This window comes from Chelmon rostratus, chromosome 13 (assembly GCF_017976325.1).
Source record: "Chelmon rostratus isolate fCheRos1 chromosome 13, fCheRos1.pri, whole genome shotgun sequence".
NCBI lineage: Eukaryota > Metazoa > Chordata > Actinopteri > Chaetodontiformes > Chaetodontidae > Chelmon > Chelmon rostratus.
The window spans coordinates 18,444,142-18,470,138 of record NC_055670.1 but is presented as its reverse complement, the minus strand read 5'-3'; the positions used below and the strand labels follow the sequence as shown (position 1 = coordinate 18,470,138).

Sequence of the window (25,997 nt, the reverse complement as noted above, 5' to 3'; positions counted from 1 at the left end):
AAAACTATTTGGCGAGGTTTAGGAAAAAATAATGGTTGAGAAGTTGTTGTAAACCCCAACAATTTATCCAATTTATGAATGACAATGCAGGTGAGTTTGTGAAGGTGAAATGATGGACTTGAAAGAAAAGAAAGAGAAATTGTTGGCTGGTTGGGGAATTGCTGCAGGAAAAACAGGGAATAAACCCATCGCGTACCAGACTGTGAAGCAACACTCCTCACATGTGTTCGCGGGGAGCCTTGACAGGGTTGCCTTCATGGTTGAACATTTGCAGAAACTTCATTTGAGCAGTTATTACTGATGCACCCCAGAGGTTTTCCTTGAGCTGCTCTCAGATTGAGCAGCGATTCCCGAAGTGCTGCTCTATTTCTGCCCTCAAGTGTGAGGTGAGAGCACTTCAAGCTGAGGCAGCCAGGTTTCGTCTACCAGAACAATGTAAAGTATCTCTAGCAAGCGCTCACACCTAAACAACAAAACATGGCTTTTCGGTGCTTGAAATGACCCATGTCAGCATGCACTTATCTGTTTCCTCGACCAAAACTGTTCGCTTAAGATCGTGGAAAGGCTCCAGTTATATACGTAATGTGAAAGGGGTCACTCAATAGCGATGAACCAACAGAGAACTTTCATCCAACTCTGTAGATTTCCTTCAGCTCCACAGAGCCTTCTTTCTCTTTTAGCAGTCTCACTGTTTGATTCAGTCTCACCACTCTCATCAACCCGTTCTCCATCTGCAGCAGGCAGCTGATTTCTGCAGAAAAGCTCTGATAAACCCGTCGTGCATTACAGTACTTGCTCAGCACCGAACAGCAAACAGACAAAGTTAGCAAAGTAGACGGTGAACACGGTGGAACATTCAGCTGCCAGGGGGCCACATTTCTTTCAGAAGTTGGTGGAAAGCAAAACAGAGCTACAAATGAATGCTAATGCCTCTCCGAGTCTGCCAGACTCACCGTAGCGACTTTAAAAGGTGATGATAAGTCAGATTTGAGTTTACGGCCTGTTCTGCTGTCCCCAAGTGGTCATTTTGAAGAAAGATTGACATTATTACCATTATAGGAGACAGGATTCAAGCTCCCCTGTCAAAACCTTTGCACACTCTCCTTCATTTCTCAGTGTCACCATATGTCCTGCAAGTTGCCTTGTACTTTTAAAGAGAGGACAGCCTCTCCACCACACAACAGCAAATTACACTTATATTTCACAGTGTTTGCGTTGGTATAGACAAACTGCCAAAAATCTGACTTCTCTGTTTTCTGTTTAATAACAGCAATTATAAAGATGTGTCTATGTTCAACACTATTCTACAGTAGTTAACTTTTTAAAGAATGTTACAGACGTCACACAATTTAAATCAGCTCAAAATGCCTAAAGTGAAATCAACAATAAAACTCCAAAACAGGCTTTGTTACTTGCAGCAGAGCAGAACTTAAACCTGCGTTCACACCATCTAATTGCCTTTTTCTCTGGGTTTGAGCATGTGCCATGTGTTGATGGGAAAAGCAAGGAAGAAGCATTGTTCCTGTCCTAGATTTTAATTGGCTGTTCTTCAAAGTATTTTATTTTGCGTTTCATTTTACCTAAATTTACTTGTAAAGAAAAGTGCCTGGTATGCAGCATTTCTGTAAGGTTTGATTGAGAAGTATAAATACTTCAGTGTTGATCTTGCCATCCCAGCAAACATCTGCCTCACTGCCACTGAAAATGGATGGCGAGTCATGAATACACAGCTGTCTTTGAAAGCATCTTTGTTCACAAGGTTTTTGATGTTGCAGATTCATTTCAGGGTGCACTTAAATCAGTGCAATTTGCTTTTCCCCTTTAATCAACCACAAAATGGCCCTGGAGCTGAGCTGAGGACCAATTCAATGAGGACCCAGAGCCTAGAGAGTTTCTCTGTCACAAGAAGCAATTACCTGAGTCAGGTAGCCTGCAGAGTGCAACCTGCAGAGGCTAAATACTTCACCTATCCTCCATCTGTCATTTCTGTTCCCTTTGTCCCTAAGTTATTAATCAAATGCTGCCTCATTTTATGATCATCCGTGGGAGGTCAAATAAATAATGACTGGACAAAATAACTCATCTCTGTCACTGCTCATACAAACTATGCTGATTTCACTGAAATGTGGCAACAGAAGAAACCACCTGAGTGATGGAGAAGAAGCAAAAGCTCAGTGTTCAGCTCCAAGAAGCCTCACAGTCAAAGTGCGATATAGAAATAACACAGCTTTCAAATGCGAGATTGAAAAATGGCTCAGTGCACCCTGTGAGCCTGTCATATGCTGAGGTGTACATTGATACCCACAAGATCACCTCAGCCAAAACACACACCAGTCTCTACCCTGTCTTTATCAGGGATCCAAACAAAGCCATCAGGCACTGCGAAGCCACTGCAGCTGTTATCACGGAGTCCATTAGAGATGTGCAGACACCTCAGATCCCATTCCTCTGGGAGAGTTATTGGAAAGGACAGAAAACTAATGGATACTTTGGGAGTTCTGATAGTTGGAGGTGTACCTTCATTCATCTCCCTCAGATAACACAGAGGAGACTCCAGCTGTGGTGTGCAAATAAGCCAAAGTCAAATATACAGCAGAAATGAATGAATCGCATAAATCGTTTTGTTATTTTTGGATGGCGTGTTGGTCGGTTCGGTCGCTTGGTCCACCATTTTGCTCATACTTTCTTTATGGAGAGACAGTAAATACTGGTGTTGAGAAATTCTAATATTTATTGTGTTATTATCTGTGCAGACACTCATGCTCTCCACCAACAGTCTCACAGCAGTAGGTGAAATATTCACAAAATTTAATCTATAGGAATTGAGTGCATGGTCAAGAATTTTCCAATTTTTTTCAGGACACTCAGGGTGACTTTCAAACTAATGTACTTCAGTTGGAAGTTCCTTTCATGCCTGCACCACGTCACTGCCATTTTCAGGTTAGCATATGTGATAATGATAATGATAACTATGCAAAGACACCAGAAGAACTGCTTCTTTAAAATAATCAACATTGGCTTTCGATTTTCTGTGTGAAAGTTCTGTGTGGACTTTGTCTTTATGTTTATCCTTATTCGTTTGAAAGTTGAGCGACACAAAAACAATTCACACTCATTCATGTCCATGCACACAAATCTATAGATTACATTTTGTCACTTGTCATTGGGAGCTTGATCCCCAAACCTTTCCTCCAGGCAGCCGTGTGGCTGCAGGTGTGCTCCTCGCACCAGGCTGGACTCATTTAATCAGCTGAACTCAGTCTTCAGCTGACAATTAGGTGACCTCTGAAATGGCTGGAACAAAAACCCGCAGCCACACGACCCTTTATGGAACAGTTTGACATGCCTGCTCTAACCCCATCATTTTGGTTTGTGATGGCCCTCTTTTGGCCGCCGGACTGGCTGCTTGTCTTTGTCTTTGTGTTGTGTGCTGCAGATACTCAGCACATGTGGTGATCAGTGGTTTCTGGAAACACCTGGGGCTGCAGAGAGACTGCTCACTCACTCCCAACATTTCACTCCCTCTCCGAACCCTCGCATGCACAGCAACACAACTCTTTGCTTTAATGTCTTGTGTCACCCCCTGTCATGGCCTTTGAGCTGGTCATGACAGTGTTTAACCTAATATCTACCAAAATAATACTGTTCAATTCAGCTTAAACTGTGCATTTAGAGCTAGTCTGACTTTGTTATTCTGACCGTGTTGACATGAAACATTTTTTTATATTTCCTTCAACACCACTGGAAGGACTGATGACCTTCAGAGCTCACTTTTTTGCAACTTACACAAGGTTCACGCAGGCTTCATAGTGAAGTCATAGCAGCAGCTTAAATCAGTGCTGGATGCAGGTCAGCTGTGCTTTGGCAGCAGTCAGAGGCCAATTTACAATCACTGTTCACACATAAAATAGGGGAAAGGTTGCTTATAATGCGAGCAGTAGGGAGATTCATTGGTTAAAATATGCTTATCTGCTCTGTCGGGCACATGTGAGAGGGACAACTGCAAAATGAGGCTGAAAAGCCCCCTGTATAGATAAGCCTTCAGTCCTCTGGTAGTTGGTATAATGACAAGAGTACTTAATGTGAGCTGTTTTTCCTCTAGGTTTAAGTGTTCCTGACAAAACCGCTAACTTAGAGTCACAAAACACAGTCAGTCAACAGTTCAAAGCTAAAAGAAAACCCAAACATGTGTCATGTAAAAAATACTGGTAATCAAGCCTTGTTTGGTAACTGTACCCCATTCTATCAAACACAACATAATTCACCTGTCACCCTGTGGTGCGACTGAGTGTACCGAGTCCTTCACTGATCTGCTGTCAGGGAGCTCGACATTGTTTCATTCTCGAATACGCACAAAATAAGAAAGGCAGTTATGCAAGCGTGGGCACACATCAGGGAGAGGCGTGGGTGTGATGCATGGATTCTAAATGATATTAAACCTGGTGCAGCCCGCCCTGAAAAGCAGCAGTGTGGCTTTGATTTTGTGGCTCATAACTCAAGGCAGAAATGGAGACAAGGCATTCACAGTACTGAATATGAATTGAGTACTCCCTGCTATGCGCTGTGCAACCAGAGTGTTATGTACACCTGTAATTAAACGTTATACAATAGCCCTGCAGTAAATCCCACTTTTATGAATTATTATAGATTCAGCTTTTGTTGACAGTGGCAGTGAGGTGTTGATTCACTTTTACGGTCATTTTGGAGGCTGTGGTTGGCAGTAGTGTTGAATTCTATTGGATTATACTGATACTATTATACTTATTGTCTATAGAACAACACTCACGCAGCAAAATGACTTCATAATGGCTATCAGTTACCTGAAGTTGTGGCTATAGCTGCATCTTTTGTCTGTCAGATGGGAACACTCCCTGGTCTCATCTTGGTCTAACTGAAATACAAAATCCACATCTTGAGGTATCCAATCTCTCCAGAGTGAACATAAATTTGGCGAGAGTCACGATACTGCCAGCAGCAGCATTCACTTATCACATGCCCCACTGACATGGTGAAGGAATGGGGAGGATAAGTTGGTGTTGCTGAGGCTCTCTTGTGCAACAGTTCTGCTCTCACGCTGTTCGCTGCACAGATCAGAGAATACTTTGGTTCAACACTGCAGAAGAAAACCATCGGGAACCTTTCGCTCTCCATGGGAATAAGGAAGACGCAACAGAAAGTTCCATGCACACTGTACTCTGAATAACGTCCACCTACTGATGCCCAAACTCTGCAGCCAGGAGACATTAAAAAAATATAATTTTTGCAGTGCCAATAGTCATACAGTGACAATTATGGTCACAAAAAAAGTATAAATCATGTAAATATTTATTCTTGTAGCCTTAATTATGGAAGTACAATTGACTTGTTCTTGAAACTGAAGACACTTGACTGTTTTAACTATTTTGGATGTTTTTTCAACCGGGTTTTGTGGTAATGAAGCCAAAATTTATTTTACTGGCATAAACGAAACAGATTTGCCTCGACTATGAGTAACGTTGTACTTTTTCTAGTAGTAATTTTTGAGCTCCAAATTGTCTGTAACGCTTTGGTTTCTCCTACGGAGGCATGGAGAGACGCAGGGAAACCACGCGAGGAGAGAAGAATCGAAAAAATACGTCTTGAGAGAAATGAGACGTCTGAAGCGTCACACGAAGCCACATCCATTTCTGATGATGGCGGCAGCCGATCAATTAGATCAGCTGTTAGATCAGCTGTTAGATCTGCTGTCAGTCGGCTTTAACGGCTGTAGAGACTTGATGAATTCATGTCTACACATCTGTGCACTGTGCCAATACCAATAAAGGTGCGCAGTTATCAGCGCTAGAGCAGCAGCGTTTTCTCTCTGTTACCTGTTTAACAAACACCTGCACATGAATAACAACCTGTATTCTGTATTTATACTGCGTGCTGGGTCCTGCTCAGAGGCACAGGAAGCATTTCTACTGGCAGAACACGTTTATATTATTTATTCATTATTTGCATCTGGATTTGTTGATATTCTGATTGTGAATTCATTATTTAATAACCCAGATTATGATTATGGTGTCTTTTGTAGACTGGAAATCATTTATCGGGCTAAATGTTTCATGGAAAATTAAAATTACGTAACCGATATCAATCCTCAACGCTCATCAGCCTCATCAGAATGGAAATGACGATAAATGATGTAAAAAGTGTTTCTCGCTGACTGGCAGACTCTGACTTTAATTGCATTCATAATAAAAGTTAATGGGGGGAATAACAGATCATGAAAAGAAAAATCTCTCTCATCAATGAAGAAAGTTGCTTGTGGTCCATTTCTCCACACAGATTTGTAATTAGATGGTGAATCAGAAAGCAAATAGAAGATAAAAGTTTAATCTGGAGTCTGCCTTCACTCTAGTATGAAACTCCAGTGATTTTGTGACGTATCAGATCAGTCCGATCAGCAGCAGAATCCAATCAATAACTGATATCCAATAAGGGGGCGAATGCTGCTCTTGTGTTTTCTTGCTCGTGGCTCCTCAGAGATCCCTCCTCGCTCCTTGGAGCTTTGGGACGGCCTTCAAGGTGGTGGACCAGAACGACTTCAAATCAAGTGAGGACGGAGGAGCGAGGAAATATCAAATAAGAGACTTGAGTCATATCAACAGACAGAGAGAGAGAGAGCAATGCGGACCTTTGAGTCTGCGTTGTGCATTGGGGGGGTTAGAGTCCAGTGTACATTAATCAAAAGCATTTCCATATTAGTTGCAGAGTAAAAGATTAGAGAAACCCCAGCTGAGCAGAGTTTTAGAGCATATTATGACTCTGAGGGCTAATCTATTGGGACCCGCGACAGATTCCACCTGTCCTCTGTTGGAAATCTGCAGCCATCATGTCATAATAAGTCACACCGATTCAGAGACAGTCGGGTAATGAAAAGTCTTAAATATCCCATTCTGACTTGGAAGTAGCAGCTGCTATTTCCCAGTGGGTCGCCCTAAAAAGAGCATGATTTGTCATTGTATTTTCAGTTCCTCCCCAATACACTGAGCACATTACCCAAAAGGAATACTTGAAAACTACAGCAGAGCTATGATTATTAATCAGCTTCTGCAGACACAGCAAGCTGTTTCTGGATAAAAGGCTGAAAAATAAAATGGCAAGACAGAACTCAACAGCTGAGAGTTCAAGTTAACCATTACTGTCTGTTGCTGTCACTGTCCCCAAGAAGAAAGGTCATGGGGTTAATGTTATGTTATTCCATCAGAGATGCAGGACTGTGCAAATATTGTACCTGGACGAGCAATAATTCAAGAGATATAGCCATTAGTTTGGCCTCTCGGTGACATCGGGTAAAAGTTAGATGGTCATTAAACTCAAAATGTGTCTTCCTGTTGGGAGCATCAATGTTCACAGCCAATGTCTGCCATGCGCAGAACTGCCGAGGCCATCATATTACCTCCACGGCGAAGGGAAAAAAGGATCAGACATCACTCCACAAATCCTAATTAAAAGCTCACCTGGCCTCTCTCCTCATGATGAAGTGCTGGGCGTTTGGGGTAGGAAAATGATGCATGGCATATCCAACCGATATTAATTAAGTGCGCTGGGTTTCTCACACACTGACACCCTGCCAACTTATGGATAAGCGTCCTTCCTTGTATCACACTTTCACAGCATATCATCATAATAATTTCAGCTGATCTGGTCGAGAATGTGTGCTCATTTCTTCTCAGGGATTATGAAATGCCGTTGTAGACGGTGGGTATTTTGAGATATTCTGATAAAAGAAGCTGGGCCAATGCCTCTCCAGAGAGAAACTGAAGTACATTTACTGTTTCTGCTATTTGTACTCATAGTTATGGGAGAGAACAGTACCAGCAGTAGAAACAGGTACCTTCTCTCTTTTTCCAGTCCAGTTAATCCAGTTAATTGAGAGAGAAATAAATTTAATTGTTTCCTTTAGAATAATGAGTATAAGTTAATGCAACATTTTTCTTTTAGCTTTCTTGACTACTTTACTGCTGATTTCTTTTCTATTTGACATGTAAAACAAAAAACTACGGGCTCCACAGTATGTACAGGATATAGTTGTTTTCTGTTCCTATAATGAATTTGACTTGTTAGATCAGCACCTGCAGCACCTATGGTCAGCTGATGACCAGGGTCATGTGACTGCAGACATCTAAGTCTGATGGCCTTGTTTCAATGTGAGCAGAGCAGCTCGTCGCTCTGGCAAATGTAATCTCAGACTATGATCCAGAAAATAATGCAAAGTTTAACTGACTTTCTATCTGTAAATTACCGAGGTCTCACATAATATGAAATTCATTTTTAAGCACAGTTTCCCAGTTCAATCTGACCAGCTGCTGTACTGAATATGAGCCTGTTTATTGGTGTAAAAATAGGTTGGGTTTTCGAGTCAAGGCTGTCTCATTATCCGTGAGGCGTAATTTAAAGTTGACAGGGAGCAAGAGTTCCACACATACTGCAGCATATATTCATAAATTCATGCAGATAAAACGCAGCAACCAGGAATTTCTTATTGTGCTCAAAATACAACATTATTGTCATCTTTGGCTGTTTGATATCACCTCTTCTGGGGGGGGGTAAAATACAGCCTGAAGGACTAAAGGAGTCACAGAAGTGAATGCATTTCGAATTCTATATGTACTGGCTTTAAAGCAGACTGCTTGTCAGTAACAGCAGTGCATGAGCTCAGCTGACAGATGAGGCTGATGCATAGCGTTAGCAACTTTTGAGTTTGTGTCTATAGCAGCTTTTCAGGCCTCACTAAATTTGTGATGAGTTGCATCTCTGGATATTCTGACTTTGTCATCGAGCTGTTGCTGCCATTCTTCAGCTCAGGCCTCGTGCTGCCAAATCAGCCAGTCTGAGAGCATGATCCCTGATCAAGGAAAGCCCCCAAGCACCCCTACAGCAAAACCCACCAGCACCCTTTTCCCATCGCTGTCTGTTTATCATTACACTGGTGTTCTCTCCCCTAGTTACATCTTATTGAAATGCAACTTTGTGAGCGCCTCATTTAAATCTCTGTGAACTGCGCTCCCACTTGAGTTCCACACAAGTTCAGCATTACGACTTCAGGTTTGTGAAATTCAATAATAACTTTTTCAACAGGATCCAGGGTTTGAAGGCTGAGGAGATGTAGTCCTGAGGTAAAGTCACTTTGCTGAGATGAATAATTATAAGACCATTTGTGCCAACTCCGCCTAAAGACATTAAGAGACTTCTGAAGATCTGCAATGTGGTATTATTTCAACATAATTGAAATTTCTGGGGAATGAGTTTTTGGAATTAGTCTCATTTTTTACAAAAATACTCTTATTTTCAGAGTAAATAAAACTACAATATTGTTAAAAGGGCTTGTTTTATCTCAGGTTGATAATCAGTCAGCCTGTCATTGGCTGGTCGGTCTACCACTTTGATCAAGACTGAAGTATATCAACGAGTACTCTATTGGATGAATTGCCAAGAAATTTTGTACAGACTTTCACGGTTCCCACAAGATCTCCTGACCTCTCATCTAGCGTCACCTGCAGTTTGACAGGTGGAGCTGAGTGAAATATCTCACCAAGTACTGAATGGTTTACCTTGAAATATGGTACAGTCTTTCATGCAATAGCTTCAATTATCCCCTGAATCTTTTTCTAGCACCATCAGGTCAAAACTTTTCAAAACTTTCTGATCAAATACCCGCAGAACTCTCAACATTCCCTACGAGAGTCGGCCTCTCATCAACTTTCCTTCTCTACCTAGTTTGCATGTTATCCTCTGTCTGTCCCTTCATGTGTTTGCATGTCTGCCTCTTCTGCGTTTGAGTGGCCTGTCCTTTCTGCAGGTCTCCACTGCAGAGAGGAGGTCATGTGGCTCAGGTTGTACCTGCCTGGCAACACCTGAGGTCGCTCATCATCCTCCTGTCTGCACGTATCTGTATTTTTGTCATCAGAATTTAAATAAACTGGGATTTTTTGTTGTCGATGACAGATTATATGAGTTGACGTGATTCCAGTTCGTCTCAGCTGTACTTTTTGTGTGGTGCTAATGAAGAAATATTGACACACTTAAATGCTGAGGACAAATGGTGAGCATGGCAAACATTAACAGTAAGTTAGCATTGCATTTGATTCATTGTACTGGTAAACATGGCTTTTGATATAAAATATATATCCAGGTATAAAACTGGAAAAATCCCCTCACAGCATGGCCTGTTTGAATACTTTCTTTTCCTGATTTCCTGGAACACATTAAATGCAACTATATTTTTGTCATTTAATCACTATTCTAAATGTAAATATGTTGTTTCAAGAATGTAACACTCATATCACTGAATACACATTTAAAAAGTTATTGTTCTCTGTTGTCCTTCCTCCTCTTCATATTGACCATGAAGTGGCGAAGGACAAACTACAGTCCATGTTCTATATATTAAAAAATGCATTCAGCCAAAGCTAATAGGAGGCTTCAGCTGCCTGAGTTAGCCAAGTGAAATGACCTAAGTATTTCAAAATGTTCTTGTGAGTGCTGAATAATGACTGTATTAAGTGATAGAGTTTATTCTGTCTGAAAATGATAGCAGAGATGTCTTTTAAACTCCTGTGGAATTTATTCCCTTTGCCCATTTAGGAAATGGCACTCGCTCACCTCTTAAGCACAGCAGACTGCAACGAAGAGTCCACACTGTGATTAAGAAGTCACTCACAAAAAAAAAAGGAAATAAACAAAAGAAAAAAAAGAGGATGAAAGCCAGGCATTAGCAGAATTAATTAATTCGGTTTGTTGTGCCCATTGAGGCCAACAGGTCGATCCAGCTCTCCCTCTACTCTCAACAACAAAGCATTATTTGGCTGCTCATCCCAGGGCAGAGCAAATGAAAATGAACAAGACTGAATAAAAACACGGCGTGCCGCAGAGACGACTGGATGGGCGTTATTGCAGGTTTGGCCAAAGTCACGAACACATCTTAAATGCAAATGATATAATGCTCCATAAATTCTCCAAACCCCATGTATAAGTCACTGTGTCATTCATATAGGATATACATTTTTGAAGTCATGCATGATCAACGAAGCCAGCCTTGGTTACTTGCCGATGTACCATCAGTCCTTGGGTGTCAGTACATTTTACCATCTTTTAATTATCCCCAGTGTGCTTGAATACCCAGTGTGCGAACCTAAATTAGGTATGCAGCAGTGAGAATCATTCAGTCAAAGGTCTGCCCTTGCTAAAAACACGGTCTATTGCAGCTACTGTCAATGCAGGAGTTTTATGACTCCCTGTGTAATCGTTGTAAATCAGCGAGCAAGAGAGAAGTCCGGAGCAATCTTGGGGACATCAAAATATGACATTTTGATGCACTGTAGCTAAACAATGCACTACTAAACTCTGTATTAGCTGTGCTGGAATCTGAAATGGACTCAGAGATTCAGGATTCAGTGTTGCAACTTAGTACAGGCGCTGAAAACAGCTACGAAAAATCAAGCATTTATACTGGTGTCTTTGGTGTATTGGAGTGATTCTGAATGGCATCCACTCACAGAGGTTTATGAAACACCCGGCACCAGTGTGGCAAACTCACATAGGTAATCTGAATTATTTCGGCTGATTAGACCTCTGCTCAGGGCTGTGTGTATACCAACTTTTTGTTATCTTTGTTGCAACCGTTTTCTCCCCCCGCTGATTTGTATGAGGAACAGGGCAAGACAGATTAATTCACCACATCTCGAGTTCAATCCGACCGTACTTTAACACGCAAACATCGCAAGGCTTTCCAATTTTCAGCCATTCAGAGAAAATAGGTGGGTCTGACCTCTCATTCAGGAAATATTGATTGGAAGCTTTCTGTACCGCTCATAAGTCATGGTCAGGGCAGGTGCTTGGGGTGGTTGGTGGGTGTACAAAGAACAGGACTTTGAAACCAGAGGGCGGTATTCAGCATGTGGTTAGGTTTAGGCAACAAAATCATTTTAGCTATACGCAAACTTAAGCAAGCTTGGTTTGCATATGGACGGTAGGGACATGTCCCTACCAAAATTTGGAAGCACAGAACTGTCCTTAACAATATTAAAGTGAACTTGTTAGCATGGTAACAAGGTAAACATGAAAACAGCCAGTCAGTCTGCAGTTTTTGGCTTGCACATCATGCCCAGTTCCTGCTGCAAAGTATATTTGAGCTACTGGTGAAGAAATCTGAAAGTGGATGTTCTCTGGAAAAGAGGAAAAAAATGAGAGGAACTGAGGGGAACGGCAGCAACTTTTGCCTCCCTGCCTCTGCTCTCTGTGTCACTGCCTGTATGCATGAGGGCGGGAATGAGCTCCTCACTCAGACAGTAGACAGCGGTGAAACTTCACAGCAGAGCCCACAGTGAAACAGAATTGAATATACATTTTGCTAGAGTCAATGATGACAAGGCTCATTATCCATGAGTACAACAAAAGGAAATCAGCATGATCAATTTATCAAACACCTGTGAAAGCAGAACGCAAATGTGCGGAAATGTGACGTCTTTGATGATTGATGATTTTGATTGAGAATCGTTCATGAATTCTAAAAAACATTTAGTGCTCTAATAAATGTGGCGAGCATCTAAAAATGCTGCAGTGGCTATATGGGGGGATACTTTATTGCATGACATTGCACATTTGCCCTTTATGTTGATAAAAAAAAAAAAAAAAACTCAATCCATGCAGCATTACGTCTCCTCCAAAACGAATTTGCTGTTGCAAATGAGTAATTTCTAGGAGACAGGATTGGCACAGAGCTACTCAGCAAAGTCACCCAGATAACTCCATACATCTGCCTCTTGGAACAGAGCCCAGAGCGCGCATGTGCATGTTTTTCAATCCTAATTTTTCTGCTAGACGACTGACACGCGTCATTATTCTAAACTTACATTTCACACTGGCTACCGCATGCTGACGGGATAACTCCACTGCAATCCCTTCCTCACAGCCTCGCTCCCCTCTCTCTTCCACTTTTGCCTTTTATATCCTCGGCTCTGACTCGTCTGTTTCAGCACAGCAGTTGATCAAAGGGTAAAATAAAAGAAGCGCTGTTGATAGACAGTACGCTACAATCAGAAAATGACTCACATGGGAGTTTTTTTTCTCAGGTAAGAATAAAATCCATTTGGTTTCACCTCACCGTCTCTCCAGTGTGTTCCCCACTGGGTCAAACGTGTGGTAAACAGAGTCGGCTATTTTAACGGGTCTCTGTAGAGGCTGCTGTTCAAACACAGGGAGCATTATTAACATTTCCCTTTTCTCTCGCTTTGGGTCCTGCATCAGTAAGGAGTTCCCATCCTCCATGATTCTGTGATCTTTTAAGTGAAGTGAAACATCCTCCCCAGGAGACAAATATCACGTCATTAATTATCAAACAAAGGAGGATATAGTGATAGAAGAGAAGTGGAACTTGGAAGAAAAAATGAGAACTCTTATCAGTTGGTAACCTATTTACTTCCAGCTCTGTCTGCAGTAGGGGGTATACGCACTTGTGCTGACAAAGACAGAGCACTCCAGCATGGAGAGCAGCTTGTCAGGGAAACTGCACCATGAAGAAGATGAACACAAAAGAGGTTTTTTTTTCCCCTTTCTTTTTTTTTTTTTTTTTTAGACATTTTTAGCATTTAGGTTTTAGCTCCCGTGTCTATTCTGCAGCCTCCCCCTGGACTCACACTGACTCAGTCTGTCTGAGAACTTCAGGCTTGCAGCTTTTGTGAAGCTAAGAGGGGTTCATCTCATTAAAACTGCTGTAATTATACCAGGCTTGCTATGTTTTGTTAAAGCAGCAAATAGCCTTTTTTATGAACTGGAATTACAAGGAAACTTCCTCACTCGAGAGTATTTATAGAGCATATTAAGAACCTTGACAAAAACGAGGACCAGAATGATAGAGTAATAATGCTATGTGACACAGGTTCAATTTATTTTGTAGTGTGCAGCAGAGGATGTCAGATGCTTTGTTCGTTCATTTCATGCAGTGACAAATTACTTTTATGGTCTCTTTATGTGCCCGACCTTCACACGACCATGTATAACACACAAAGTACAAGGTCATTTACATCAGCCCTGAAAGCCCTCCCAACCTCTAGGCATCAAAGAACAGGACATGCTCCTGCCTGGCTCTCGTCACTGCTGATTTACTGAAATCTTTGCTCTCGGGCCAGTTTGCAGCAGTGGAACAGGAGAACCTCCTGTCAGCAGGTTTATCTCATTAGCATTGAAGGAGCCGAAGCTGTTGACTAATCACATTTCAGTCTTGTGACTTTTTTGCCCGTGAGGTCCAACTGTATTCCTGAAATTCATCCTAAATGACTAATGTGGTTGAACCTTTATTTCAACTTGAATGATCTAAAATCTTTACGGCAATGACTGCCCCTGAGACTCTCTGACTATATTTAACAGACAGCTGTATGGCTGATGCTGCACCATGCTGACACCACTGTGCAGCATCTGAACTTGTTCACAAAAATACACTCAAACTGTATCTCATTAATTTTTTCAAAAGCCATTATTCTATCAAAAACATTATTTAAGAATGATGTATAAAGGAAACATGCTCTCACTCCCAACTAATTACAGACGCTCGGACATTGGCCTTATGCTTCAAACTATGACAGTCTGAGTATGTTTTGCAAGTTAACAATAATGAATATGCAACATCCACTTAGATTTTCAAAATAAAGCTCGCTGAGAACAATAACAAGCATGTGGTTAACGTTGTGAAACGGCCGCAGTTGCGGTTCGGTTAGATTTAAGCACCAAAACTAATCGGTTCTGGTTTTAACATTGGACATGAACCTCGCTCTCCTGGGTGAAAGTCCTGGGCTTGGCTCATCCAACCAGCCCAACCTCCTCCAAATGTGGACTTTTCTCACTCGTTATACTAGGCCATCTAACACCTCGGGTGTGAGAACAGGTTGTCTATAGAGGTCTTTCGGACCTCTCTGCACGTTGCAAAATGACGCTAAAGGAGCACCCGGTGCTTTAAAAAGTGAAGCCCTGACCAACTGTCCTGGGGTCCGTTTCACAAAGCAGGTTCAACAAACTCTGAGTGTAACCCTGAACTCTGAGTTGATCTACTCTGAGATAGGAAACTCTGAGTTTTCGATTCCACAACAGCAGATTTGAGTTAGTTTGATTAACTCAGAGTAGGTTCACCTCGAGTTAAGCGCGTGCACCGCAACTTTAAAAAGACAGCATCAATGGAACCCCGATTTAAGGATTCACCATGGCAACGGGGAAACGGAAGGCTGCGTACTTCACGCCACTGGAAATTAGACATTTTAATGCGCTCATACAGCGAATATGAACACGTTTTTAGACGGAAGTCCAACACCGCTGCAGCTGCGAAGGAGAGGGAGACGGCGTGGGAGAACATTGCTGCTCGGGTCAATGCGTGAGTATAAATGTAGTCCTTTGAAATCACAATAATATTACAGGGCAAAACTGCTTGAATGGTTGCCTATTAATTTCTTTCATTTAGGTGCAATCCCGCGGGGGAGAAGCGCACTTGGCAGCAGCTTAAAATGAAATATAAAAACATGGTTGAAACAGGTAAGACCTCTGCATGATCTCATGGAGGTAGCTACCTCATTTTGATCATGTTTTACATTGTAAAGTAAATATTAAGTGGCTCCCTTTCATTGTAAAATTGGTTATATTGTGTTCATATAATGTTTTGTTTTTTGTTAACGAATGAAATAAAATTTAAAAATGAAAAAAGTGTTCTCATCTATATCATGTTATGTTAAATAATTAAGCCTATATTTAAACTAACACAGACTTTTACTCAGCCAACAGAAAGAAGGCAGATGCACGAAGAACGGGTGGTGGCGTAAAGACGATAACTGTCTGGAAAAGCAAGAACATCGTGGTCTGATAACTATCTCCCGACGAATGTTTAATTTTCTGCGCAGTATCGCTGCACCTTCATCCACGGGATCATGATCAAAAGACGTTAACATGCCATGTTAACGAAAAAAGTCACCACCTACTGTGCCTAATGGACTTCTCACTGACTGATATTTTTAATGATTTTTTTTTAATAACAGACGGCAGAACTATGCCAAAACTCGTCTGCCGACTGAATGAATGAATGAGGAAATGAATGCGGTGTGCGGTTGAAAGAGGGCGGAGACACAGAGAAACTCGAGGTTCCTTGAGTAAAACCTGGTCCCGACCAGGTTAGGTTCATAGAGTCAGTTACTGCGGTAACTGACTCGGAGTTTAACTTACCTCTGTCTGTGAAACAGGCTTGAGTTACCCCTCTTTCTCTGGTTTGACTTACCTTCCTATGTGAAACAGAAAACTCAGAGTTTCCCTCATTTCAGGGTTAACATACTCGGAGTTTTCAGTAAACCTGCTTTGTGAAACGGACCTCTGATGTGACTAGCTGGAAGATAAAATAGGTTGATTCAGGAAACCATTCTGCCCAGACGAGGCTTTATCAAGCAAATAGACAAGATCCTTTCAATGTATTTCAATATTAGTATTAATTGAAGCTGCAGGAGTCATTCAGTATGAGATGACCTTTTATCTTTGATTACCATCATTTACACAATGGCACTTCAGGCTGGTGATTTCCAATAGCCACAGGAGCTCTTTATAATTACTTCTGTCCCCAGTTGCAAACTAGTCCTGGCTGCATGTCTTTCCCTATTCCTCCTTCAAGCCTCTAATAGAAAAATTCAAGTGTGGGAGATTCGACCAGAATAGGACCGTTTTGTATGAGGGCGACGTGAAAGCCCTGTGCTGCATGAAAGGGACTTCTGAGGGGAAAGCTGCTCTGAAAGCTAACTCCGATGTGAGGATATTCTCATTGGATTAAGGATCTGACTGCTAGGAATCTCCTGCCTTGTGGCTCTCAGGAGACTAGTCGCCAGCTTTTATGACAACCTCAATCAGTTCCCTGCCAGTCACAAGGAGGGACATGAGTTCAAAATGAGATCTCAGTTGCATAATCAATGTAAAGGGCTTTTGAAGAGACATGGCAAATTTTGTCAAGGTCGCTTTGATAGCTGCAATACGCGGTTTACCATAACAAACCCGGTTTCAACGCTGATCAAATTTAAATCAGACAAAGCGCGGCATCCATTTGTCACTGACATCATTGGTAATGTTTTCTGCTAACAGTATGCCCAAGGCACTATTTAGAAAATGTAGAGTAGATGTGGGACTTGGCTTTTAAAAAAAGCCTGAGATATAGAATATCTAATTGAAGCAAGCCTCAGATCAATAGTCAACTTTGAATTTTATTCACCGTGATCCTAATCAGCCTGACTTGGTGTACTAGATTCAGCCTACCCAAGGGAGATATGCATGGAGGCGGATAACAAACCATATTTCTTTATTTCAATTTTAATGAGACAGCATTTGTGCACGTTTGCAGGAATTTGCTGAATTGTAATGCCACGCTGCATAATTGATGCTATATGGATAGAACAAGGGAAACATCTTGAAAGCTTTACAGTGTTTACAAAAAGCAGGGGGAAACACTCAAATCAAATATGTGTCACAACAAATGCTTGAGTTAGAAGAAGGTTGCCTGAGAGTAAGTCCTGCCTTGATCTTGAAGTTGCTGGTTTTAAAGAAAACCCTCCTTACGTACATATGATTGGCTAGCTTGCTCGCTTTTTTTTCCCTTTCTCTATTGACAAAAATGAACTGTTTCTTTGATTCCAGTGTGTTTGGTAAGCCTAAACACATCTGGGCTTATAGCTGTACCTAAAGGAAGCACTGTAAAAGTAAAATATAACACACACAGCTGCCGCCTTCATCTGCTGCAAAATGGTTTGGATGTGATTTCTGCATGTTCATCTTATCGCTCATGTTTTACACAACACTAAAACCTTTGTCATGACTATGGAATTCATAATTTCCTCACTTTCTGGAGGTTTTTAATCTTTTCAGATGTTTGCCTGAAGAACAAAATTAGTCATGATCGCAGACCGGTGTAGTAGTCGCTAGTTTTGTCTTTTTTTATGTGTTTTAATTTTGCATTTTGCTGCATCTAAGAGTCAAATGACTGTCCCACTATGCTGTGACATCCCTGATTGGCATGTTGCAGAAGTTCTGGAGCACAGACAGCATTGCAGCAGCAGTTTTCCACTCTGCGTGTAACATTGCTTATTTACCTTTAAAGCTCGCTATGCAGCAGAAGAAATCTCAGTTTGACAGGGATATGCAGCTGTTGTCAAACTGCTGACACCAGAGCCCACAGGACAAATCACCTGGCAGCAGTCATGGTTGTGATTACATTGAAACAAACAAGTGAGTTTTGAGAGCGTATTTGCCAAAAAAACAAACAAAAAAAAAAAAACAACCATGTCATCTCCAGCACATTTTGTATCTTTCCATCACAGTGGACTGCAGTCTTTCTATAAAAAAAAAAGTCAGACTGACTAATGAATGACCAAATGTAGAATCTGTTACACAATACCAGTGTCAACAAAAAGCTATTCCAGCTGGATCTGACAAATTACAGTCGGCTGGAGGTGATTTTACGCAAATCTGATGTAAAACATCCATATAATGTGTTATTTGTCCACTGAGCTCTGGAAACATTTCAGATTTAGTGACTGAAATGTGAGCAAACATACAAACCTCGAGAAACATTATATTCACACTCATTCGTTACTGCTGCTACTAACTGCAACAAAAAGAAGCACAAAAGACAAGCGCGAGGACTGTTACTGTTATGTAACCATAGAGATGCTGGATCACACTAACATGCGGTGGATTCAACCAGTTTACCAGTAAAAAGGCTGCAGCACCAGGATTGCCAGTCACTCAGTATGTGGTTGCTACTTGCACATTTCCTGGATTAAGCTGTCAGGATCTATGGCTTTATAAGTGATGAAGTCAGCTGGAACAGCTGGATGAAGGAGGAGCATCTGTTTCAGCTACACTGTAAAACATCACACAGGAATCTAGGGGAATCAACTGAACTTTTGTTATTAGCTTAAAATTGTCACACCACGGTGAGGTTTGTCTTGTCATGGGGTTTTTTGTCTTGTCATTTCCTGTTTTATTTTGAAGGCCTAACTCTCCTCTCCTTTCAGAGCACTTGCCCTTCCTCGTGTGTCCCGTGTGTCCGCCCTGATTACCTATTGTCTCCACCTGTTCCTGATTACCCTCCATGTGTTAAATAGTCTGCGTCTCCCGTGTCTTGTGCCAGTGTGTTTTGGTCCGTCAGCGATTCACCCGAGCCTGTCTTCTCCCTTGCCCGTACCACAGCCACAGTTATTGTCCGTAAGCTCTTGTTTCCTCTTCGTGAGTGTTTTTTGTTTGTAATTTTGATAACTCAGTTTTTGGTTTATTTTTGCAGTATTCAGCTTAGCCAATTTGTTTTCCTCTTTATAGAGTGATTTTCTGTTGTTATAGTTTTGTCTTTTTGTTACCTGTTCCTCCATTATTTCGGGGTAGATTTTGAGTTCATTGTTTTCCTTACCTAGTCTTGATTAGTCATAGCTGTTTGAGTTTTCCTCCTTCGGGAGCTTTTGTTTCTAGTGTTCATAACCTTAGAGTTCCTTAGTTATTCCTCTTAGTGAGTGTTTTCTGTTCTTTGTTATTTTTCTTATTATAGATATTATTATAGATATAGCATTTTGCCTAGATTAATTTCATAGCCGGTTTGTTTAACACTTCGCGAATTGGGTCCTGAGTGTTCAATAAACTTCTGTGTGTACTGATCTCTGCGTCTGAGTCCTCTTCTGAGTCCTGACAAAAATGAATGTAAGTTTTTGCACATTTCAAACTGATGAATTGAATAATGAGCTAAGTGAAGGTACTGCTGAGGGTTCAGTCAACCAATTAAGCTGATTCATTAATAAAGGAAACAATGCAATTCGTGAAGGTCATTCCAAGGGACTGGCCTCTCACATGTTGCCTTTTGTAAGTCAAAGCAGCTACCACAGCTGTATTCTTTGTGTCAAACGAAGAACTGAACCTTCAAACAAACAAAACGCTCAGTCAACTCAAGGCAACAGGGAAGCTTTTGAATTGAACCAGCGTAAATTGCTTTCAAGTGGTTTGGAAACCTTGACTTTGATGGAGAACTCCAGATCAGTTAAACAAGCAAACTCGGAGAGTTCTTCTCTGGTAGGCATCTTTTACAGCCAGATGGGATGTCCCATCGCTGGGATTGGAGCAGATGTTAAGGGCCTGATGACGTCGTCTATTCATTAGCCTTGCTTCTGTTGTGCTGAGGGCTGCAGATGGTTTCAAATTGTTTATTACTGTCAAAATGTTACTTTGTAATCCATGCAAACTTTGTGCACCATGAACACATTTCCTGACTTGAAATGTTCTTTTATTAAGCTACAAGTTGCACGACTCACATGTACAGTTTGATTGATCTTTGTTGCCGGGGAAACTGAAGGAAAGGTGACATACAGTCTATGTTCTCAATATTGTAAGTCATGGCTCCTTCTTCAGTCCAGTGCTGGATAGTCGGCTTCTTGCGTGGGTGGTGTTAAAGGTGGACTGTAATGCACATAGGTTCAGGTTCTGTCTTGTAAATTATATTTCCATCACATGTAGATTCTGACTTTTGTTATCAGGTTAATTGCCTTGCTCGTGCGGATGCCATGGCACTGAGATGTCTCTGGTGCTTGATTATACAGTAGGTGGATTTAAACCATCTTGAGAAAGCTGGTCCAGAGTGAGGTGGTTAAAAATGAAAATGCAGTTTACACTCAGGTGTGTGAAGACATGTTATATGTTGCACTACAACTGTTGACCACTGTTTTTTAGAGAAACCATTAAAAGGGCAGCGACAACGACTGTATCGTGTAAAGGCAACAGAAAGTCCTTTTCAGATCAAGTGTGGAGAGCGTTTTTGAGGAGGGTGTTTCTGAGGTGTGAGAAAAGCTTTGTGTCGGTGGAAGGCAAAAATCGAGAGGGAAAGATGCATTTGTAAATGAAGCCATTGTTATACTTTGCACCTCTCAGTAATTGGATATTTCCATGACAAGACTCAGGATGTAATTGCTAAGGAAATAGTGAAAGTTAATGGAAAGAAAGAACATCATTCATAGCTGTATCAAGATCTTTCCAATCCAATCTCAGACTACAACAAATATGTAAATAATTAAGTCTAAATAAGTGTTCCCTGTTGAACCATAGGTCCTTTGTGACTCTCAGACTCATGCATGCAGTGAGGAAAAACAGTGTGCTTACATTAGGGCTTGCCAGACTCAATTTGAATTCAGCTCCACGCGAGTAATCAGTTATGGCAGTGCATGTAAACACATTTCCTACAATAACGTGTTTTCTATTCAGCATGTCATTTGTCATTTACAGCTGATCGGCTCTGTGAAGGGTCTCTATAGCTACAGCACTGATCGCAGGAGACCCAAGTTTATGATTTATTGTTTGCGTTATTCTCTGATGCTTCATTGAAAGTCAAATTTCAATTGAGGAGACGTCCTGGCCGGTTCTGTACGTAACAATTTCTACAGTATGCAGAGGAAAACTCCTAAGAGGAAGGAACCTGTTGGATATGGAGAGCCCTTGAGTTAACCCCCACTACCACCATCAGGACAAGCTTTGACTCCTTTTTCTAAAACAATTCTATCATCCACAAGATATAATATTGACTGTGACAGCAGCAGCTGACAGTGTGATGCACCTCTGCTGCAAGAGGAAGCCAGAATGAGGGTAACCAGATATTGTCCACTTGCAGTAGCGCATCCAGTGATGCTAAGTGGCTAAAAAATGCATTTGCCTAATGTGATTTTTTTTCTTTGTCGCCATAAAGTGAAACAGCCCTCTGTAAATTATTCAGTGCCATTTGGTTTAATGTGAAATCGTGGTAGACTTCATCCGAGCACACTGCAGTCCTTTGAGCTTATTTTTCAGAAACAACAGAAGCTCACTGCAGCAGTGATGTATGATTTAAGCTTTGATGGTGCAACAGTGTGGTGAAATTGCAAATAAATACACACAGACCCTGAAATGAAATGTAAATGTTGCCTGACTGTATCAGTGCACACTATGGGTTTATATTTTCTTACAGTCACAAGGCCCCGGGAAAGACCAGGTCCCGGGGCTTCAGAGCCGTAAGCTCTTTGAATAATAGATCATGAGTCGGGATCCTTCTCATTAAGGAAAACCTTTATTGATTTCTCAATCTTTTGAAAATCATTGCCCGTCAGCTGATTCTCACTGCTCAAAGTTCCCACACAATTTAGATGAGCACTCGGCGGTTTAATTATTCAATCCTCCAGAGAACCCTGCCAGGGTTTATCAAAACAACGACACATATAATTTTATTTTCATAGGCAAAAAATAATTATGAATGAAACACGCATGTAAATGAGGAAAAGTTCACTACATCAATACAAATGCATTATTTTAATCATAGTGCAAACTGTAGCTTCAATACTGTACGCAGTCTCCAATGTATTGTTAAATTGTTGGAATATCACAGTTTTCTCCTCCGAGATAAAGCTACCTCACTTTAGCTGGATTCCCTATAGTCAAAAAAAAAAAAAAAGAAATTAAAGGTTTTTTTTCTTTTTTTGTACAAAATAGATGCTTTGATGCACAATACAGCCTGATCTGGGATGAGCTTTTGTATCTAAGAATAAAGCAGCTCTTTTCCTGTTTGTTAAACGAGGCAGCAAAAACACAAATAACTCCTGATGGGTGAATCCCAGCATTTTAAAGCCCTTTTTACAGAGAAAAATTACACTCATCTCAAAGATGACAAACGAAAACCTCGGCGAGGAGATCTTACTTCTTCAGTCGACTAAAGCTGACACTGGGAGAGCGCGGTGTCTTTCTGTCGTGTTCAAATGCAGATGCTTATGGAAGTCAAAATAAATCCAATTTGAACGCTCTGTTTTGGAGGATATCAGCCTCCTGAAGCTAACAGGGCCGCCGTATATCATCTCTTGAATTCCAAAAGCTAAATTTAAGAGGCAAAAGCTACAGTATGCAAACGCTTACTTGTCTGCGATTACATCCTAAAATCAATTTCCTCAACACATGAACTGATTGTATGCAATCTACAGCAGTGCAAGAACCCTAGTGTGACCAAGTAAAACAAACAGAGTAATGCAAATCACGCTGTGCTGCAGCGGTCGACAGCACGGATGTGTTCTGAGGGTGTTTGCGGGGGAAAGCATCCAGTCCTTGTGATATTTCCTGGAAATCAGGAATATATACAGTAACTGATTGGTTCCATGCATAGCTGAGAAAAAAAGCCTCACAAGCTTACATGTTTTTTACACGCTTTTAAACTCCTCTCACCATGGCATAGTCTATTCCGATGCACTGCTTTTAAGTGTGCTCTGAGTTGATGGTAAACGTGTTTAAAGGGATCGTCTTTGCACAGTCACTTTAAAGAGTTAAATACCAGTCCCATTAGCTGCAATGTTTCGCCGCTCTATTCCGCTCTCCAAGACACTGATGAAGGTCAAGCTTAAATGGCTCCGGCTCCGTGTTTGAGCCAGAGACTCCCAGCTTAGCCACAGCTGTGGGAACTGGCTCACACAAAAGATTTACCCCACAATGCTGCTGGCCTAGATAGACCCACCAAACACACAATAGGGTGGCTGTGCATAATTTAGAGCACATCTTTCCTGCATTGACAAGTCCAAAATTAAAAGGGAGCTTGTCGGCCAAATTAAGCATTCAAATATATTATGTCCATGGTGGACATGGGGAGGTTAAATCAATATTTGCCGAAATGAATGTAATACTTGTGACATGAAGCTGGGAGCTGCTGAAACAGTCGATGAGAGACAGATGTGAGGCCCCGAGAAATGTTTGTTCATTTTAAGCCAACTATACCAAACGCGCCCTCATACTGAAACTCAACGTTTTTTATTGTACAACTGAGCGTCCCCCAGCTGAGCTTTCTGTTGTTAGATATCGCTTCAAAGCATCATGATACTGGCTGTTACAGTCCCTCAGTTTTCCCAGGTGTCAAACAGACAGAGGGAGGATATATTCCAAAGGTGAGGCACGTTAAGTTTGAGGTTTTCTTTCTTGTTTCGAAAACGGTTTTCATTTCAAGTTGAGCAACAACTCATAAGCCATCTTAGCCCTGCGAGGATGTCAAATCCTCACACTCGGTGTCCCGGCTACATCCCTTTTGAACATACGCTCTTTCAAGTGAAATTAATCAATCTCTTTATCACTTGGGCAGTGTCATTACCCAACCACAGAGTGAGAAATGAAAGTGCTAATCGCACAGCAAGTGGGGTTTTTGTGTGGGAAGACCAAGTTTCCCTCCGCAAGCTGCTTTGGAAATGCATTTTCAATTGAATTTGTTAAGCGAGTGAAGGATGAATCTTGAGATTACCTCAAATTCCCTTTGGAAGGGGATGAAGTACGACGTGAGCTTTCAGTGCTGTTTTCAAAAGGTGATTCGCTCACAAACATGATAAATGTTTGTATACAAAATATTGCATTGGTGCATATCATATTTGCAATATAAGAAAATTAACAAATCAACACATTCAGACTTTCACTGAATATTACACATATGTAGTATATGCAACAATGCATACAACATGCATTTCAACCAGATGTAACTGTGGCCATAAATCCTCAGCACAACATACAAGGACATGATTATTTACTGTGCACCAATGTCTCATTAACCCTGTCACATTACCACAGCATACACATCATTATGACTGCGCTTGTCACCACGGGGCTGAGCATGGACGGTCTGTCAGACAGAGGGTGTTATTATGCTAACTGCCCAGGCGTAAGGGCTCTCTGGCAAACGCAGCCAGAGGTTTATGCTCCCAACAACGTGTGTCAGCACCGGGAGGATTACTTCCCCAATAGAAGTGGTTGCGCTGAAAATGAATGTAGTTGTGCAGTATTTTTCTCCTATAATGAGAGGTAGTAATGACTGTCTGACTCTGGTGTGTGTCCCCAGTCTGTATACTGAATGTGTGTTTGTATCTGTATGAACCATAACAGGTCCAGAGAGGTCTGTTTTGTTATATCCTCACACTTGAATGGTAAGAAAAATAAATGCATCTCACAGAATTACATTGAAGCAACCCTGGCAAACGAAGTGCAAGAAAATGCAGATGTATATCTAAATATGTGGAACTACAGTTGACTGCATCCAATGATTTTGCTCAGGGGATGAAAGAGATTTGACCTGCATGATTCAATTTGAATCGTCAGAAAGGACTGCTGATTAACACATGCATATCAAAGAGGAATAATTCAGCATTTTACCTGCTTTCCAGGAGAAGTGATGGTCCTTGGGAAACACGATGTCTGACTGGACTGAAAAGGAAAAGAGAGACAAGAGGAGGAAGAGGCTGAGGTAGTTCCCCGCTCGACGTGTGCAGGCAATGACCCCAAAGTCATCTTTTAGAGTCATAGTCCAGCCCATTGCTTCCTCTCTTACTCCTGTGGGAAGAACATGAAAATTATCAGCATATCACTCTCAAAAATGTCCAGAGACCAGAAACCAGAGGAAGAGTTTGTAGCTCTTTAAAAATGGGGGAAGCGGAGAAGGTCTCAGACACTCCGAGGCTGTGTGGAAAAAGTCCCAGTGAAACCTCCGGCCCAGAAACATGACATTCAGCGTCACCTTCCAAAGTGCATAACGCTCTGTCACACATGAATCATGGGGTTTCATTTTGTTAAATCCGCCATACGAGTGTGATACCGTGTCCGCTTCTCCTCCCACATAGACCAAAAATAATTAGTCGGAGAGGCTCGAGCATCTCAGCCTCCCAAGGCAGAAGTGGAAACATGTATTGAAGGAAGGGGAGACTTTAAGCTTGGAGTAATACGGGGTATTAGTACCTTTTTATTGCAGCTCATTTATTCCTATCTCCTGCTACTGTGATACATGTCCTAGGAGTGTTGGGGATTAGTCCTGGATTCACTAGGCCTCTAATTGTGTTGCACCAACAGCAAAATTAATGAATATGGAATTGAATCTGTAACACCTGATGCTTTGAGAGACTGATGTTACGGTGTTCATGACTGCGGTGATTCATTTCCCAGAAACAAATCTTGCT

The 25,997-nt window shown here is 41.4% G+C and overlaps 1 protein-coding gene across 1 annotated transcript in view; it reads right to left on the bottom strand.

Moving 5' to 3' along the window:
* Positions 1 to 25,360, bottom strand: part of thsd7ba (thrombospondin, type I, domain containing 7Ba) — a 128,492-nt gene extending 103,132 nt beyond the window's left edge. The window contains exon 1 of the mRNA XM_041950863.1: positions 25,201 to 25,360. Within this exon, the coding sequence (XP_041806797.1) occupies positions 25,201 to 25,360 (160 nt within the window). The remainder of the gene's footprint in view (positions 1 to 25,200) is intronic.
* Positions 25,361 to 25,997: the final 637 nt, after the last annotated feature.